The 17,871-nt window shown below is 55.2% G+C and overlaps 2 protein-coding genes and 1 long non-coding RNA gene across 9 annotated transcripts in view; 1 reads left to right on the top strand and 2 right to left on the bottom strand.

The window, feature by feature from the left end:
* Positions 1-4,678: 4,678 nt before the first annotated feature.
* Positions 4,679-16,920, top strand: Capn12 (calpain 12). The gene is made up of 21 exons (XM_028859221.2): positions 4,679-5,148; positions 5,694-5,763; positions 5,889-6,007; positions 6,187-6,320; positions 8,510-8,678; positions 9,103-9,177; positions 9,647-9,732; positions 9,800-9,874; positions 10,578-10,741; positions 10,824-11,059; positions 11,398-11,409; positions 11,574-11,782; positions 12,054-12,096; positions 12,175-12,234; positions 12,757-12,814; positions 13,114-13,184; positions 13,282-13,344; positions 14,108-14,186; positions 15,950-16,066; positions 16,152-16,210; positions 16,290-16,920. The coding sequence occupies exons 1-21, from the start codon at positions 4,912-4,914 to the stop codon at positions 16,314-16,316; spliced, it is 2,163 nt and encodes a 720-aa protein (XP_028715054.1). The 5' UTR covers positions 4,679-4,911; the 3' UTR covers positions 16,317-16,920.
* LOC119086738 lies at positions 10,266-12,110 on the bottom strand. The gene is made up of 3 exons (XR_005090082.1): positions 12,039-12,110; positions 11,033-11,755; positions 10,266-10,868 (listed from the first exon to the last, which is right to left on the bottom strand). It is a non-coding gene; the product is annotated as an uncharacterized LOC119086738 (long non-coding RNA).
* Actn4 (actinin alpha 4) overlaps positions 16,598-17,871 on the bottom strand; it is a 78,442-nt gene continuing 77,168 nt past the window's right edge. For all 7 annotated transcript variants that reach the window (XM_037199609.1, XM_037199612.1, XM_037199593.1 and 4 more), the window contains one exon: positions 16,598-17,779. In XM_037199609.1, the coding sequence (XP_037055504.1) occupies positions 17,621-17,779 (159 nt within the window). In that variant the 3' untranslated portion in view covers positions 16,598-17,620. The remainder of the gene's footprint in view (positions 17,780-17,871) is intronic.

Below are 17,871 nucleotides of genomic sequence, written 5' to 3'. Positions count from 1 at the left end.
CTCTACCTCATGAATATGTGCGGTCACTCTGAGCCAGCCGGAAGTTGAGATGAGGGGCTGGAGATGTAGCCCAGCGCCTGAGTGCTTGTGTAGTGTGCCAGCCCTGGGTTAGCTCTCCCCACCAAGCCAGTGTGGTGCTGCACACTGTAACCCACTCAGGAGGTGGAGACGAGTGAGTCAGCAGCTGAGGCATCTCAACTGTCTAGTGAACTTGAGGTCAGTCTGTACTACCTGAGACTGTGTCTCAAAAACTAATTTGTCCAGGCAGCAGTGGTACATGCCTTTAATCCCAACACGCAGGAGGCAGAGGCAGGTGGATCTCTGTGAGTTCGAGGCCAGCCTGGTCTACAGTGTGAGTTCCAGGACAGCCAGGGCTACACAGAGAAACCTTGTCTTGAAAAACCAACCAACCAACAGCATCTAATCTGTTCAGGGCTGGAATTCACTGGGTAAGAGCACTTGTTGCTCTTCCAGAGGACAAGTTCTGGGTTCAAACCCAGGGCTTCATGCATCCTGAGCAGGCTTGTCCTGAGCCCCATCCCAGCTCGTGCTGTGTCAGGATCTTCGCTTGAGTCGGTTTTCTCCCCAGCTAGCCCCACCCCTCACTTCCTCTTGGACACAGCTACCCCTCGGAGGCTGCTTCTCAGGAGCTCCACCTTTTCTGTCAGGGTAAGGCAAGTGTTTGTCACTTAAGTCACCTGCCAGGGGCCAGCCGTTGCCTCTGTGGAGCACTCGTTCCAGGGCGGTCAACCAGCAGCTAACCAGAAGTCAAATGGGAAACATGATTTGACCCTGTGCAGATATCTGCAACTTCGGCCCTGCAGGGACAGGGGCAGGGGCGTCACTTGCGTTTGTGGGCTTGCCAGTGAGTGGCCAGCCCAGCTCCAGGTTCAGCGAGAGACCCTGTCTCAGGAAACAAAGTGGAGAGTGATAGAGAAGGACACCTCACATGGCCTCTACATTCTCTCTCTCTCTCTCTCTCTCTCTCTCTCTCTCTCTCTCATACACACACACAAAAACAAAAACATTTTTTTTGAGACAAGGTCTTGCTATGTAGCCTTGACTGATGTGGAACTCGCTCTGTAGACCAGGCTGGCCTCGAACTCACAGAGATCCTCCTGCCTCTGCCTCCCGAGTGCTGGGATTAAAGGTGTGCACCACCAAGCCTAACTCACACAACTAATTTTTTAAAAAGTTTTTTTTTTTTTTAATTTCATGTGTATGAGTGTTTTGCCTGCTTGCATGTATTTGCATCGGGTGCTAAAGGGGGTCAAGAGACAGGGTCAGATCCCCGGATGGAGTTATAGACTGCTGTGAGCTGCCATGTGGGTGCTGGGAACCAAATCTAGGTCCTCCGGAAGAGCAACAAGTGCTTTTAACCACTGAGCCATGTTTCCAGCCCCTCACACTACCAATTTTAAACAAGCTGAAAGGGCATTTGTGACACATACTTCCACTATTCGGCAGTCAGAAACACCCCCCTTAATGAGTTGGCGTGGTGGAGTTTAGAGATGGTTTCCATTTGTGTATTCAGTGGCTTACTAATTAGCACAGTGAGTGTTAAAGACTTCACATTGGTGGTCGGTGTGCAGTGCTGGCTAAAATAGATGCAGGGCTGAAGAAATGGCTCAGCAGTTAAGAGCAGTGGCTGTTCTTCCAGAGGACCCAGGTTCAATTCCCATCACCCACATGGCAGCTCACAACTCTCTGTGACTCCAGTTCCAGGGGACCTGACACCTATAGCAAAACAGCAATGGACATAAAATAAAAATAAATAAATAACTTCTAAAAAGAAAAAGTATTTTAAATACCCCTGCCCTTCTTTGAGCTGAGCACAGGGATCTAGTACATCTTGGGGACTGGGTGTGCTTTGTAACGATGCTGCTTTCGTGGACTAGTCCCTGAAGCCACATCTAGGGCTATCAGAATATGATTTTCCAAGGACATGGTCAAGTTGACCTCAAGTGAACCTTGTATGAAAGGTGCCTTCAGAGCACAAAGCTGCGAACTCATCGACTTACAGAACAGGTTGTGTGGCTCTGCGTGTGCCTGCCTGTGTCATCTGGGGCCACTTCATCCCAGCTCTGCTCACCATTAGGGCTTCTTTCCAAATCCGTGCGGCCAGCTCCACGTGTAACCAAGAATGACCATGCTGATCCTCCTTCCTTCGCCTCCTGGGTGCTGGGATTACAGGGGTACACCCCGAGTCCAGTTTATTCTGTGCTGGGACAGAACCCAGGCTTCTTTCATGCTGGGAGGGAACTTTACCAACTGAGTTTCATCTCCAGCCTCTAAGTACAGACTTGTACTTAGTACTAAGTAATGCCCTGAATTAAGCCAACGTTGTCTTATGCAAGCATCAGTTCTGTCTGGTGGGTATTGGCAGCTGCCGAGAGAGAGCAGGAGGTAGCCAGCACAGCTCCACTACTGGGTAATTCGTTCCAAGGAACACCCTCGTTGCGGCTGGATGTGGCGGTGCACGTCTTTAATGTCCTGGTGTACGCGGGAGGCAGACACAGATGGATCTCTATGAGTTGGCAGTCAGTCCTGTCTGCACAGTGAATTCCAGGACAGTGAGACTGTCTCAAAAACCAACAACAAACCTAACAAGCACACCTGGACACCTGGAGCGGGGCTTCACACCTGGGGGAATCTTGTCTCCCCAGCGCTTGGCTGGGCTTGGATATCGCTCTCATTCTCCGAGGTAGTCTTAGCGCTCTGTTTCTGTTAGCTAACTGAGCAACATCGAGCAAAGAGTGAGGCTTGCAAAGATTCCCTCAGAAGGCGGGCACTGGGGACGTGGTTGGGCGTGGCCAGAGGCTGCAGCACTGTAATTGGCGGGCCTGAGTCTGAGGGGCGGGGCCAGCCTTCAGGCGAGCCACGGGGCAGAGAATAAGCCACTGGTTCATTCCTAAACATGTCTTATGAGTGTATCGACGGCAGAAAAAAACATGTAGGGATGCTGGGATCTAACAACGACAGGCTTGTGGGTTCGGGAGGTAGCGCAGGGGTGGAGGCTTGGCGTGGAGGCCCCCCGTTCATCTCCAGCCCTGGCAAAAACAGAAGAGGCAGGAAGGGAGGGAGAAAGGCAAGCTCCAGATACCCACTACTATTTGAAGAAACTAAGGCACTTGACGCTTATATGGCTCAGCCCAAGGCACGCAGTCCTTTGTCCCACCGTCCAGCCTAGGCTGGCCTGGAATTCGGGCTCCTCTGGCCTCTTTGTCCCAAACGCTGGAACCACAGGTGTGAAGAGCATACACTCACCTTCAGACACAGAGCTCTGAGTGCCTGAGGCCTGAATCAGACACCTGTTAAGTGGGCGACTTGTGTGATCCTGGCAACTCCACGAGAAGAAAGATCTGTGGGTTTTTCTTTGTTTCTGGTTTTGTTACAGGGTCTCTCGTAGTCCAGACTAGCCTGGAATTTGCCATGTAGCTGAGGCTTGAGCTTCTGATCCTCCTGCCTCACACAAGCCCTGTTGTTGGCCATGGTGCTGGCAGGGAGGGGGTTGAAGCGGAGGATGCCAAAGGCTTCAGTGACATCTCAGTGTCACTAAGGTGACTAGGCTCCCGAAAGGGCAGTTTCTACCTTGCCAAGGATCCTTCTACATTTGCTGCACAGCCCTGCTTAGATGGGGGAGGGGCCCCAGCATCTTGGGCACAGGTTCCCGGGACAGGTCAGAATCTATTTTCTGTAGTCAGTCCTGCCTGGGTGACCCAGCAGACCATAGGCTACCTGCTTGAGAGCTAGCAGAATGGGCTGGAAGGAAACCAGAGTCCTAACGTGAGTGGCTGAGGCCGCATGTGGGCTACAATGTCAGAAAGATGGACCCGACAGACAGACCAGAGATGGAAGACAAAACCAGATGTACAAGCTGGGTGTGGTGGCCCACACCTTTGTTTCCAGGCAGGCAGATCTCTGTGAGTTCAAAGCCAACCTAGCTGACATAGTGAAAAAACTTGTCTCAAAAAAACAAAAACAAACAACAAAACAAAACAAAAACAACTGAAATCCCTCCACTATCACCAACCCCCCAAACCCCCAAAAAACAAAAACCAAGAAAAACAAAAACAAACAAACCCCAACAAGCATAAAGACAGACACAGATGCAGGGAGAAACAAGTGAAACCATTAGGGGCTGGCATGGGTGTGCTGGCACGGGGGGGCTGGCACGGGTGGGCTGGCACAGGTTGCCATTTCTCGGCATCTCATGTGTATGTGAGGGGCAGGGCAGGGGGTCTGACACAAAACAAAACAAATCCAAACACACATTTTCTTCCTACCTCACCTGGCAGAGTGCTTTCCTGGCACACACAAGGCCCTGGGTTTGATCCCCAGCATGGCAGGTTACACAAGACTCCGTCTAAAACAGCACAACAGAACGCAACACCAGGAATCTAGGGCTTGGGATCCTGAGGCAGGAGCGAGGGGAGCCCAAGGCTAGCCTCGGAAACTTAGGAAAAGGGGGGCTAGAGGTGTCGTTCCAGAAGAGGGTGCCTGCCTAGCATGCACTGCTCCCCCCAAACAGGTAAGGAAACAGGGGGGCTGGGGTGAGGCTGAGCTGTGGCCACAGGAACAAGCAGGCAGAAGCACACCCCCACACTGACCTCCTTTCTGGCCCTCCCATGGTGAGGGCTGCTCCGTCTGCTTCTGCCTACCTGCCGGCCTGCTGCTGGTCATTAAGCTGCTAAACTGGCCACAACTGAAGGCTCCACGCCCCAGGGAGGAAACCACTCAAGAGGCGTCCTTAGGGCTCCCTCGCACCCCAAACCATCAATTAATATTAACAAGACAGAATGCTCCTCGCTGCCTAAAGACCCCCAACGGGGTACAAATGGAGCAGAAGCCCCGCCTCGTGACTCAGGAGGTTAAAGGGCTTCGGTCCATCTGTGAGTCCAGAGTGTCCGGATGGCGAGTGGCGACAGGAAGGTCATCATCCAGCTGGTGGAGGACGGGGCCGGGGCTGGAGCCAGGGGCCCACAGCTCTTTAAAGGCCAGAACTACGAAGCCATCCGAACGGCCTGCCTGAATTCGGGGATCCTGTTTCGTGACCCTTGCTTTTCTGCTGGTCCTGATGCCCTTGGCTATGACAAGCTGGGACCCGACTCGGAGAAGGCCAAAGGCGTGGAATGGAAGAGGCCCCATGTAAAGTGGGGCTGAGCTGGGACCTGGGGCTGAGGGAGGAGGGCTGGGCCTGAACTTCTGGTTCTGAAGGAGGAGGGCTGGTCCTGCATTCCTGGGTCTGAGGGAGGAGGGCTGGGCCTGGACTGCTGGGTCTGAGGGAGGAGGACTGGGTCTGGACTGCTGGGTCTGAGGGAGGAGGGCTGGGCCTGGACTCCTGGGTCTGAGGGAGGAGGAGAGCTGGGCCTGGACTCCTGGGTCTGAGGGAGGAGGGCTGGGCCTGGACTCCTGGGTCTGAGGGAGGAGAGCTGGGCCTGGACTCCTGGGTCTGAGGGAGGACAGCTGGGCCTGGATTCCTGGTTCTGAGGGAGGGGGGCTGGATGGATAACAGCAGGCTTAGCCATGAGGTTCAGAGGGGTCCAGGAAAGCCAAGCTCCTACGCACAGGCCTTCCCAGGGTTGGGGGCTCTCATCACCTAGGACACTGGTGTCAGGAGGGACCTGGGCCTCTGACTCCTCCACTGCTCCAAACTGCCCTTTCCTGGCTTCACTGGAGTCTCCCTCTTCCAGGAGTTTTGTGCTGAGCCCCAGTTCATCTGTGAAGACATGAGCAGAACTGATGTGTGCCAAGGAAGCTTGGGTGAGCCCCCAGACCCAGGACCCGGGCAGCACCACAGCTCTGTCTTCTCCCCCATCTTTCCCTGCCTTCTTGAGTTTGCTGGTCTCTTGTCCCTCCTCACCTAATCTGAGCCTCCCTCCTCCCAGGAAACTGCTGGCTCCTTGCAGCTGCTGCCTCCCTTACCCTGTACCCCAGACTCCTGTACCGGGTGGTTCCCCCTGGACAAGGTTTCCAAGATGGCTACGCAGGGGTCTTCCATTTTCAGGTAGAGCTCAGCTCCTCTCTCCATGCCTCAGTTTCCCCCATGATAACATGATGTTTCACAGTTACCCTTCTCCCCTGGGGCTGGGATTCCAGAACTGGGGAAGTGGAAGGCAGACTGGAAGGTCGGACTCAGGCAGGGTCTGGAAGCTGACTCCTGCCCCCCCTTTTTTTTCTCACTAGCTCTGGCAGTTTGGCCGCTGGGTGGACGTGGTGGTAGATGACAGGCTGCCTGTGCGTGAGGGGAAGCTGATGTTCGTGCGCTCGGAACAAAGGAATGAATTCTGGGCCCCTCTGCTGGAAAAGGCCTATGCCAAGTAAGAATGCCCATCCCCCCAGCTCTAGCCCCAAGCCATGTGGAGTACTGACATCTGGGGTCCTCCAGACACCCAAAGAGGACCCTAGGTCAGGTCCGAGCAGCCATGGCCCTAGTACCACAGCACTCTCCTAGAAGAGCTTTCAGTTTTGAGTATTTTCTTCTATATTTTATTGAGAAGGGGTCTCATACAGCCTCGTCTGCCCTGGACTGGCTATGTAGTCAAAGAGGACTTTGACCTGATGCTCTTGTCTCCACCTCAGGAGTGCTGGGGGTCCAGGTGTACACCGCACCAGTTTTATGTGGTGCTGGGGGTCGAGCCCAGGGCTTCCTGCGTGCTAGGAAGGCACTGCGCCAGCTGAACTACACCCCGGCCTTTATGCATTCACTTAAAGTCAGCGCCTCATGATGTGCCCCGTGCTGGCCTCAAACTCATAATCCTCCATTGTTGGACTCTTGTGGACATGGATTACTCCACAATCCCTGGCTGAATTTAGGAAGGGTGTGTGTGTGTGTGTGTGTGTGTGTGTGTGTGTGTGTGTGTGTGTGCAGGAGATGGAACCCATGACCTTTGTACATGCTCAGTCATACCCCCAGGCCCTCACTGGGGGATTCTAGGCAAATACTCAACCACTGAGCCATGTCCCAGTCCCTCACTGGGGATTCTAGGCAGGGGCTCTACCACCGAGTCACACCCCCAGCCCCTCACTGGGGGATTCTAGGCAGGGGCTCCACCACTGAGCCACACCCCAGCCCCTCACTGGGGGATTCTAGGCAGGGGCTCTACCACTGAGTCACATCCCAGCCCCTCACTGGGGGATTCTAGGCAGGGGCTCCACCACTGAGCCACACCCCAGCCCCTCAACTGGGGGATTCTAGGCAGGGACTCTACCACTGAGTCACACCCCAGCCCCTCACTGGGGGATTCTAGGCAGGTGCTCTACCACTGAGTCACACCCCAGCCCCTCACTGGGGGATTGTAGGAAGGAGCTCTACCACTGAGGCATACTCTTAGCCTGTGAATCTTCAAATCTTAAAGGCCTCCCTCTTTTTTTTTTTTTTTAAAGATTTATTTATTATGTATACAGTGTTCACCTGCATGTATGCCTGCAGGCCAGAAGAGGGCACCAGATCCCATTACAGATAGTTGTGAGCCACCATGTGGTTGCTGGGAATTGAACTCATGACCTCTGGAAGAGCAGCCTGTGCTCTTAACCTCTGAGCCATCTCCCCAGCCCAAGGTCTCCCTCTTTTGACATTTCCCACAAACCTTCCTAGAGCCCCCTAAGGATCCTGAAATCTCACCCATCTATCAGGCTCTGGACTTGCCAAATCCTATTCCCTGAAGGGCCTTTAACCTCATCCCATCTCTCCTGGTCCACTGAGACATCCACAGCATGTCCTTTCCCATCTCAGGCCCTGGAAGTCCTGACAAGTCCCCATAGACATCGCCTTCATGGCCTCCCAGAGCCTCGAAGGTTCATGAAAGGTTGAGAATTCTGGCATAGCTCATTCCATGGCTTCCAGTCACGTGGATCCTGGGGATCACAGGCCTAGCATTTGTCAGATCCTCTCATTTTATCTGTGACTATTTCAGAGATTGAGTCAGGCATGCACCCATAATCATAGTACGGAATACACTAAGGCAGGAGAATTGCAAGTTTGAGGTCAGACTGGAATGCACAGTAATACCATGTCTCAAAAAAAAAAAAAAATTAGTTGAGCATGGTAGAGAACATCTTTATTTCCAGCACTCTGATAGCAGATGCACGCGGATTTCTGTGAGTTTGGCCTAATCTGGTCTACAGAGTGAGTTCCTAGCCAGCCAAGGCTACATAGTGAGGTTCTGTCTCAAAAGCAAGAGGGGTATGTTGTGGGGGGGAGATTCTGGAGGGACAGTACAATGTCAAGAGTGGTAGCTGCTCTTCTAGGTTTGATTCCCAGTCACAGGTGTCTGTCACTTCAGTACCAGGGACCTAATGCCTCTGTGGACACTACACACATGTGGTGCACAGATATACGTGCAGGCAAGACAGCCATACATGTGAAAAACAAACTAATACATACATATATTATGTCTTATATAATCTGGGATATCTCCTAGGGACCGCTCCACCCCAATAGAGTCCCCAGACCCGGGACCTAAGACGTTCCTATGTAGCTCAGACCCACCTCCACCTGCTCCAACAGGCTTCATGGCTCCTACGAGGTGATGCGTGGAGGCCACATGAACGAGGCTTTCGTGGACTTTACAGGAGGTGTGGGTGAAGTCCTCTACCTGAGACAAAACACTCCAGGTCTCTTTGCTGCCCTGCGCCATGCACTGGCCAAGGAGTCCCTTGTGGGTGCCACTGCCCTGGTGAGAGCTGAGCCCCCATATGGACCTCCACTAGGCCGGCATGGCCAGGGATGTGGGGGAGGGGGGCGGAGTGTCACCTCTTTCCTACCTTCTGCTGCTGCCCCCCAGATCCTTGCTGATGGACTCTAGGCCAGTGCTCTACAGATAAACTACATCCCTCCACCCACGGTTTTTACATTTTGTTACGAGGCAGGGTCTAAGTTACCCACACTGGCCTTGAACTTGGGATCATCTTGCCTCAGCTTTCTGTGTGGCTGGGATGCCAGGCCTGTGTCGCAGGGCCCGGGCTTCTCCCCCTCCTCTGTGTCAACTCTCTCTGCTTCTCTCAGACACCCCCGCTGAGGCACAGCTCCTGGGTTGGGGGGTTGGAGAGAGAAGCTGACCTGCCCCCCCCCCCCAGCTTCACAAGCTCATCCTCTTTCAGAGTGACCGGGGTGAGATCCGCACAGACGAAGGGCTGGTGAAGGGACATGCGTATTCTGTCACAGGTACACACAAGGTGAGTCACCCCCAGTGCTGGGCTAGGCTGACGGGGTGTCCCCCCCGCTACCCTCACTAATGCCCCCCACTACCCTCACTGATGCCCCCACTACCCTCACTGATGCCCCCCACTACCCTCACTGATGCCCCCCACTACCCTCACTGATGCCCCCCACCACCCTCACTGATGCCCCCCACTACCCTCACTGATGCCCCACACTACCCTCACTGATGCCCCCCACTACCCTCACTGATGCCCCCCACTACCCTCACTAATGCCCCCCACACTACCCTCACTGATGCCCCACACTACCCTCACTGATGCCCCCCACTACCCTGATGCCCCCCACTACCCTCACTGATGCCCCCCACTACCCTCACTAATGCCCCCCACTACCCTCACTGATGCCCCCCACTACCCTGATGCCCCCACACCACCCTTACTGATGATGCCCCCCCAACACGCTCATTGATGACATTGTCTTCAGATGTCCCTGGGCTTCACTAAGGTGCGGCTGCTGAGGCTGAGGAACCCTTGGGGCCGTGTGGAGTGGTCCGGGCCCTGGAGCGACAGGTGGGACGGGCTTGGGGGGGGTGGGGGCTCAGCCCCTTGAGCCTACGTCTCACGTTGGTCTCTTCAGCTGTCCACGCTGGGACATGCTCCCCTCTGAGTGGCGAGATGCCCTGCTTGTGAAAAAGGAGGATGGTGAGTTCTGGTGAGTTCTGAGGGACCCACTGTACCTGTGGGGGGGACCCTGGGGTAGGGGCCTTTGACACAGGGCCAGAAAGGATGCAGAGAGACTCACGGGACGGACAGGTCGGGATGCAGAGAAATGGTCCCTATCCGCTGCGGTTCTAGTTTGCAAAGTGAGGGCAGAAGCAGTTGGAACAGGACTGTTAAGGGCATTGTTCTCCGAGGGAGACCCCTGAGATTAGGGCCGTCCTCCTGCTCGGCCCCCACTAAAGAACCCTTGCTACACTTAGTTCCTCCCCACCACTTCCTGTCGGCTAGTTGCTGACTCAGCCTCCTGAACCCAGGTTCATTTTACTTAATCAAATAAATGTTACGTGTCTTTGCATCGTTAACAAAAGCAGGGGAAACAAATGTAACAACCTTATACAGTTTAATATCCCACAACTTCAGGCTTCATTGGCTCCGCCATCTTCCTGGCCCTACTTGAGGATTTTCTAAAGTTAATTTGAAGATATTTGGGAGGAGTTTGTAAATATGCTCAGAAGTGGGGCATCTGTGAGGACTTGGATGCCTTGGCGAGGCCTCGAGGCTTCAGAGTTTCTGGAGGTTGGAGCTTAATTGGCCGTACTTAAGGAACTGGGAGCTTTGTGGTGGGGACCACTTCTGGGGTCCCTCAAGCTGGGCTCTGGGGTGGCCGGGCATCTCTCACGCTCTGTGCTGTCCAGGATGGAGCTTCAGGACTTCCTCACACACTTCAACACGGTCCAGATCTGTTCACTGAGCCCTGAGGTGCTAGGTCCCAGCCCTGCCGGCGGAGGCTGGCACATCCACACCTTCCAAGGCCGCTGGGTGAAAGGTTTCAACTCCGGCGGGAGCCAGCCCAGCGCTGGTGAGGCCTGGGGGCCCGAAGAAGTAAGCTTAGGGGGTCGGCCTCGGCAGGCTGGGAACTCCACCTCCTTCTCTTTTGTTAGAAACCTTCTGGACCAATCCCCAGTTCCGGCTGACGCTGCTGGAGCCTGATGAGGAAGAGGATGAAGATGATGAAGAGGGACCCTGGGGGGGCTGGGGAGCAGCAGGGGCGCGGGGCCCAGCGAGGGGAGGCCGCATCCCCAAGTGCACTGTCCTCCTGTCGCTCATCCAGCGCAACCGCCGGTGTCTGAGGGCCAAGGGCCTCACCTACCTCACTGTGGGCTTCCACGTGTTCCAGGTGAGGCCAAGATCAAGTTGAGGTCTGGAGAGGCAGAGGGTCACAGGAGCGTCCTAAAGGGAAGAGGGTACTGGGGGTTCAGAGAGGAGCGCCATTGTTGAGAGAACTGGAGGAAAAGGCTGAGGGTCAGAGGGCAGGAGGTGACCAAAGGGACTGGGACGGGATGCGGGCACAGGTGGGAAGGAAAGGGTTGGGGAAGGGGTGGGGGGGACCTAGGTCTGAGAATAGGGTGGGGAAATATTAAGGGTCTAGAAAGAAGGAGGGGGTGTGAGGGGTGGGGGCAGGGAGGGGATCTGCACATTGCGCCCCACCCCCTTACTGGCTTTTTCTTTCTGCAGATTCCCGAGGAGGTGGGTTTCAGATGTGACCTTAGACCCACCCTAGGGCTTGGTCGACCAGCGCTGGGAGACCGGGGACACGGGAGGGCCTGGCTAGACAGTCTGGGTGTGTGGGCAGGACCAGAGGGTTGGGTGGGGAGCTCGGGTGGGTGGTGGTCATGGCGCCCCGCCCGCAGCTGCTGGGCCTCTGGGACTCCCCGCGCAGCCGCGCGCTCTTGCCGGGACTGCTGCGCGCCGACCGCTCGGTGTTCTGCGCGCGCCGCGACGTGAGCCGCCGCTGCCGCCTGCCGCCCGGCCACTACCTGGTGGTCCCCAGCGCCTCCCGCGTGGGCGACGAAGCCGACTTCACACTGCGCATCTTTTCGGAACGCAGCCACACCGCAGTGTGAGCCGGCGCCCCCTCCCTGACCCAGCCTCACCTGGGGCACCCCGACCCCGGCCCAGGGACCTCAATCTAGAATCCTCGGCCCCGCCCCTAGCACCAAGTCCCGCTCAGGGAGCACGAAGCCCCGCCCTTGCATCCCCAGCCCCGCCCTCCCAGGGATCTCTGTCACCCACCCGCACTCCCGACAAAACCCACTGCCCTTTGGCTCCACCCATGTCCTCTGCTTGAGACCCCCGCCTGAACGGATCCCCCCAACCTCTGTAATTTGCAGGGAGATCGATGACGTGATCAGCGCCGACCTGGACGCCCTCCAGGTGCGGGACTGTTGTGGGCGGGAACAGGAGGCAGTGGGCGGGGCTTTGGGAAGGGACTGAACTCCTCCCTCCTCACAGGTTCACTACAAGCCCCTGGAGCTGGAGCTGGCACAGCTGTTTTTGGAGCTGGCTGGAGAGGTGAGGAGGGGTCGGGGACTGGGGGTGTCCGGCCAAACGATGCTGAGCTCCCCTTTCTCCCTCAAAAACAAAACAAAACAAGGGTATCCTGAGACAACTCTACATCTGTAGGCCAGGCTGGCCTCCTTCAGGTTGTCCAATGCTGCGGTTACAGACTTGAGCCACCATGCTGGGGGTTGAGGTGTCTGTGCTTCCCTTCTCCTGTGTTCTGGGAATGCTCAAAGACCCCCCTTGCCTCAGGGCTTTGCTCCATCCGCAGCTGCTTCCTCCGGAAGTTCACACCCCATCACTCTTTCCCAAGTTGTCTTCCTCCGTCTGCTCACTGTGGGCTCCCACAGCCAGTGTGTGGAGCCCTAGCCATCGCTGCCCTGGCCACCCTGGGGATAGACCGGCCTCCTCTAGCTGAACCCTAGGAAGGTAGCCACTGCTACCTCAGCACTCTGGAGCACAGGGCCTGGCCCAAAGTGTTTGTTAACGAGGTGATTGAACCAGTGGCCTCACGAGTAGCTCTTTCTCGATTAGGAAGAGGAGCTCGATTCACTTCAGCTGCAGACCTTAATAGGCATCGCTCTGGAGCCTGGTGAGTTTGGCCAGGGGAGGGGGTCCCCGCAACCGGAGCACTCCACCTACAGAGCCTCTGCATGATGCCAGGGGGAGCAGGGCTCAAGTTGAAGCAGCTTGCTGTGGTCCCACGGTCACGAGGGCCATGGTCACTCGCAGACCCCCCCTCCTCTAAGAGGGGCCATGTGCAAAGACGTGTTGGTTTTGTCAGGTGTGAACTCTGCATCTGTTTCTATCAACTGTCAGCTGCAGAGTTAGTCCACATAGCTCCTGCAATGTTGGCCCACATGCAAGGGGTGCTGCATTTCTTTTTTGTAGCTAGGGCCAACACCAGGACTCCCGGAGAGATTGGGCTGAGGACTTGTGAGCAGCTTGTGCAGTGTTTTGGGGTACGTGAGACAGTGTGTGGGGAGGAGGGGCCGGGGCGCTGGGGTTTCCCCTTGCCTTTCAGGGGACATTGATTGTAACCAGATGTCCTGTCTGCAGCACGGGGGAAGGCTGGCCCTGTACCACTTCCAGGAACTCTGGGGCCACCTCCTGGTATGGCAGGTAAGGTGAGCGTTGGGAGCAGTGGTCCCATCTATAGTCCATCTATAGCAGTGGTTCTCAACAATACTGCGGCCCTTTAATATAGTTCAAGTTGTGGTGACCCCCAAACATAAAATTATCTTTGTTGCTACTGTTATGGGTTGTAATGTAAATATCTGATATGCAGGATATCTGATATGCCCTGTAAAAGGGTCATCTGACACCCAAAGGGATCTCAACCCACAGTTGAGAACCACTGCTCTAGACACTAATGTCCTGCAGGCCACTGGACCTCCCATGCCAACTTGGGAGTGAAATGGATATGAAGTTTTTGTTACCCCACTGTGGCCCTCTGGGAGCAGTAAATAGATTGATCTAGAGCTACCACTGGTTCCTGTTGGAACCCCAGTTCCCAACTCAATTCTTTCCTTGCCTTGTGACTACAGGCCTGTCAAATCCTCTGCAAGGAGCCTTTGCCTGGCTACCAGTGGGTACCCCTTCAAGGGAGGAGGAGGCAGTAGCTGCAGGTCCCTGGGACTGATCACAGAGAACCCAAGCTATTAAGCCCTCCCCCAAGCCTCCGTGGGCAGGTGGATTTGAACTTGTTCCCTTGTCACAGATATACAGGTGCACAGGGTCCCCAGCCAGGAGCCAGGGGAGCTGGGGCCCGAGCCCAACCCGTCTGGCCTCAGAGGCCTTCTCTTAGCTACTTCACAGTGCAGCATCAATGCTCAGGGACTCAGTGTAATGAGGATCCCCTCCCACCCGCCTCTTCACCCTCTAGGCCACATTTGACAAGTTTGATGAAGATGCCTCCGGAACAATGAACTCCTATGAGCTAAGGCTGGCACTGAATGCCGCAGGTGCGGATGGGGACCTGGGACGGCTGAGGACAGCACCCACTCCTCTTGGAACACTTCCAAGTCTTATCTGCACCAAACTGGGGCTGTTCACACGGCCTGCACTAACTTCCTTCTGTGGTGGTTCTGGGCACAAAACTTCTCTTTGAGTGTCTGCTTTTAACTGTGACATGGCTAATGTGTGGTGGGGTGGCAAGGAGCCTGTGGAATGCCACTGCACATGGCGCAAGAACACATTTATTCTCCAAAGCCACAGAACATCCCAAAGACATCCCGAAGCATCTTTTGAGGCTACCGCATTACAGTAGAGGAAGGAAATCCCATGTTAGGGTACTTCAGTGGGATTACTGAGATTCTGGAAGATGAGCTGGGTCCATGCTTCCAACTGTGACCACCAAGGGGCAGGAGCCAGGGAGATTTAGGGGGTGGAACGATTGACCAGTGGTGAGACATATTACAAGTATGAGATCTAGAGAAAGTGGCCAAGTGTCCAGGAACATGTAAGACACGATCCCGGGACATCAGAGTAGAAGCCTGGGGGCCAGGGTGTTGAACCCAAAGAAGTAGGACACAGGACAGAGGGGAGGGAGGAGTTCACTGGATCATTCACCTGCCCACTTACTCTGTCCTGTGCCACTTGCCCCAAGTGCCTGGCATACACCAGAGGTTGTTCCGGACAGAAGGAACCCAATAATGTCTTCTGGGAATACTCAGCAATTCTAACAGGTTGGCCGAGGTTTTCCTTCAGCTCTGGGCCAGCATATCCCATTACCTGGGTACATGAACATCAGAGGGAGTGACCTGCCTCAGGCCACCTAGCTGTGTGTGGGGTGGGACCTGGAGTTTGTTGAGCGAGCACACAAAGGTGCAGTGCAAACTTGCGGTTATCTCTGGGACTGTATGGGGCACAGGGAAGCTGGGAGGGACAAGTCCTCAGGCCTTGGCACATCCTGAAACCTCACTAATTCTACAGCAGAGGTGACGGAGCCCATGGCTAGACTTTAGGTGTGGCTTCAGGAGAGGACTACACAGCAGTGCTCTCCAGTGCTCTAGACAGGGAGACAGGCAACCTCTGAAACAGCAACCACAAAGCTAGCCGCACCTGTTGGCACTTTGAGAGGCAGAGGCAAGATGGCAAGTTACAGCCCAAGCAACTTAGTGTCTCACAAAATATGCAAAAGGCTGGGGGATGTAGCTCAGTGGGAGAGCTCCTGCCTAGACTCTACCTGTGAGGGGGGGGGCTGGGGGCGTACGTAGTGCAGGGGAGGGCCCTTGCTTAGCAAGTACAAGGCCGAGACTGCAGGTGCAGAGTGCTCACCTCGCATGAAAGTTCTACACCGAGTGTCACATAAACCACGGGCTTGAAATCCCAGCACCTGGAAGGCAGGGGTCAGCCTCTCTCAAACACAACACCAAGCAGAACACAACACAAGGCTACGAATATGGCTTCGTTCAAGTACTTGCACACTCAAGTGTGAGGACCAGAGTTCAGATCCCTAGCACCCATGTGAAGGTCTGGTAGACATTGTGGCCCACCTAAATTCCCAGCACTTTGGGAGGAGGAGACAAGTGACCCCCAAAGGAAGCTGGCTAGCTAAAACAAAATGGTTTGAATTCTGCATTTAAGTGAGACTTTGCCTCACACAGTGGCACAGGATTGAGGAAGACAGTTAGTCTTTGGCTTCCATATGCACACACACACTACATATACCCACCCCCCAAATTAAACAAAAAGCAACACCACAAACACCGCAGCCTCCTCCTAGGCTTCCACCTGAACAATCAGCTGACCCAGGCCCTCACTAGCCGCTACCGGGACAGCCGACTCCGGGTGGACTTTGAACGCTTTGTGTCCTGCGCAGCCCGGCTCACCTGCATCTTCCGTGAGTGTTACTCCTGGCCGGGTGGGGTGTGCTGGGGCGTACCTCGGGGCTAGCGCTGGTACTCAGCCTGCCCTCTCATACACAGGCCACTGCAGCCAACACCTGGATGGTGGGGAGGGGGTCGTCTGCCTGACCCACAAACAGGTGAGCTGGCACGAGGGACAGGGTGGTTCTAGCACCATCTCGAGGCTGCTGCTTCAGGTTCTCTCTTCCTTCTCTTCAGTGGTCGGAGGTGGCCACCTTCTCCTAGGGCAGAAGCTGAGGGAGGTCACCCTGCTCCAGGCCCGAGTTGCCCTGCTTGGCACCAGTGGTGGAAGCTGACTATGGATGAGCACCTGCCTGGGTGGTGGTGTGGCAGTGGTGTCTGTCTTCTGGTTAGGTAGCCCTGGCTGGTCTCTCAAGCCCTGGGATTAGAGCGAGCTCCCATGAACAGAACTGCCTTCTTTGCTTGTGAAGCCCAAGCACATGCTGGCTCCTGCTTAGAGAGGCCCACACCCACACAGGGAGAAGAAGACGACACTAGAATCCTTCTTAAAAATATTACGTGTTTTATTCTCCCATCCCCAGAGGGTGGTTTATCCAGAAACCAAGAAAATAAAAATCAATCAGAATAAACTCAAAGGGGGAAACCCATCCACTACCAGGCAGGCAGGCCAGCAGCCCACCTCCACCTCAGGAGGTCCCCAGAGACCCCTGCCCATCGCAAACAAGGGGAAAATCAGGAGGGGGTTGGGGAGGGCATCGAATCAGCTATGTCTTCATTACGAGAGTGAGAGAGGTGGCAGAGATATGCGGCTAGATGGATATATATTTATATAATAAATCCGTAAGTTAATAAAGTAAATAGTAATTCTCTGGAAGTTTTTTAATTTTTATAGCTTTTTTAATAGTTTTTTAATTTTTTTTTTTTTTTTTTTTTAAAGATTTTTTGTTTCTGTTCCATTCTTTGTGTTTTTGTTGGTTTTGGTCCTTAGAAAATCTGAGACCCAGAGCCCAGATGAAACAAGGCTGGTGCCTGGGGCTGGCTGCCCCAGCGGCACTCTTAGGGCAGAGAGGGGTGACGGCAGGGCCCTCTGCTCCCAGGAACCACAAAAGGGGCAGGGAGGTGGGAGAAAGGAGCCACGGAAGTCTGGTCCAGGGGAGCTGGGGTGCCCTCTGCTGGACTCTGCAGGGCAGGTGGTTCCTGGACAAGGCACATGGGGCTTTGGCCTGGATGTGAGAGGCCTTGAAGGGGCCTCAGGGGCAAAGGAGGGGACCTGGGTTTGGAAAGGTGTCTCTGGGACACAGAGGGCGCCCAAGGGTCCACTGTCCCCTCCATATACAGGTTACAAACCCACATCATATATATATATATATATTTCGCAGACCAGAAGTGCTGATCTCCAGGCCTACTAGCCCCTCCCGACAAGACTGAGAAAGAGGCCTGCCTAGCCCCTCCCTGCCTGACCCCGAGAAGGACCACAAAGAGCTCTTTGCATAGATAGTCAGGGTTGGGGCAGGGCTCCTCAGCCCCTCCGGGAGGCCGAGGGAGTCCAGTCAGGGTGGTCAAGGGCCTCACAGGTCGCTCTCCCCATAGAGGGCTGTGGAGAAGGACTTGTAGTCGAGGGCGCCGGGCGCAGCGTCGGGCCCCTGGTAGGGCGCCATGCGAGCAATGCAGTACTCTGCCTGGTCGGGGGGCAGCTCTCTCCGCAGCTCCTCAGCGGTGATGAAGTTCTGGAGGCACAGGACAGGACTCTGAACCACCCATCTTGTCCTCCTGACCCAGTGCCCAGTGCCGGCTGAGGTTTTGGCCACCGTCCCCAGTG

The sequence above is a fragment of the Peromyscus leucopus genome, chromosome 1 (genome assembly GCF_004664715.2).
Source record: "Peromyscus leucopus breed LL Stock chromosome 1, UCI_PerLeu_2.1, whole genome shotgun sequence".
Lineage (NCBI taxonomy): Eukaryota > Metazoa > Chordata > Mammalia > Rodentia > Cricetidae > Peromyscus > Peromyscus leucopus.
The sequence above is the reverse complement of the archived record's forward strand: the minus strand, read 5'-3'. Positions and strand labels throughout refer to the sequence as shown.

Excerpts from the sequence above, each read along its gene's own strand:
- Capn12 (XM_028859221.2), top strand. The coding sequence starts at position 4,912 with ATGGCGAGTGGCGACAGGAAGGTCATCATCCAGCTGGTGGAGGACGGG. Across the intron at positions 5,764-5,888 it reads TGTGTGCCAAGGAAGCTTGG|GAAACTGCTGGCTCCTTGCA; the intron begins GTGAGCCCCCAG and ends CCCTCCTCCCAG. Across the intron at positions 6,008-6,186 it reads CAGGGGTCTTCCATTTTCAG|CTCTGGCAGTTTGGCCGCTG; the intron begins GTAGAGCTCAGC and ends TTTTCTCACTAG.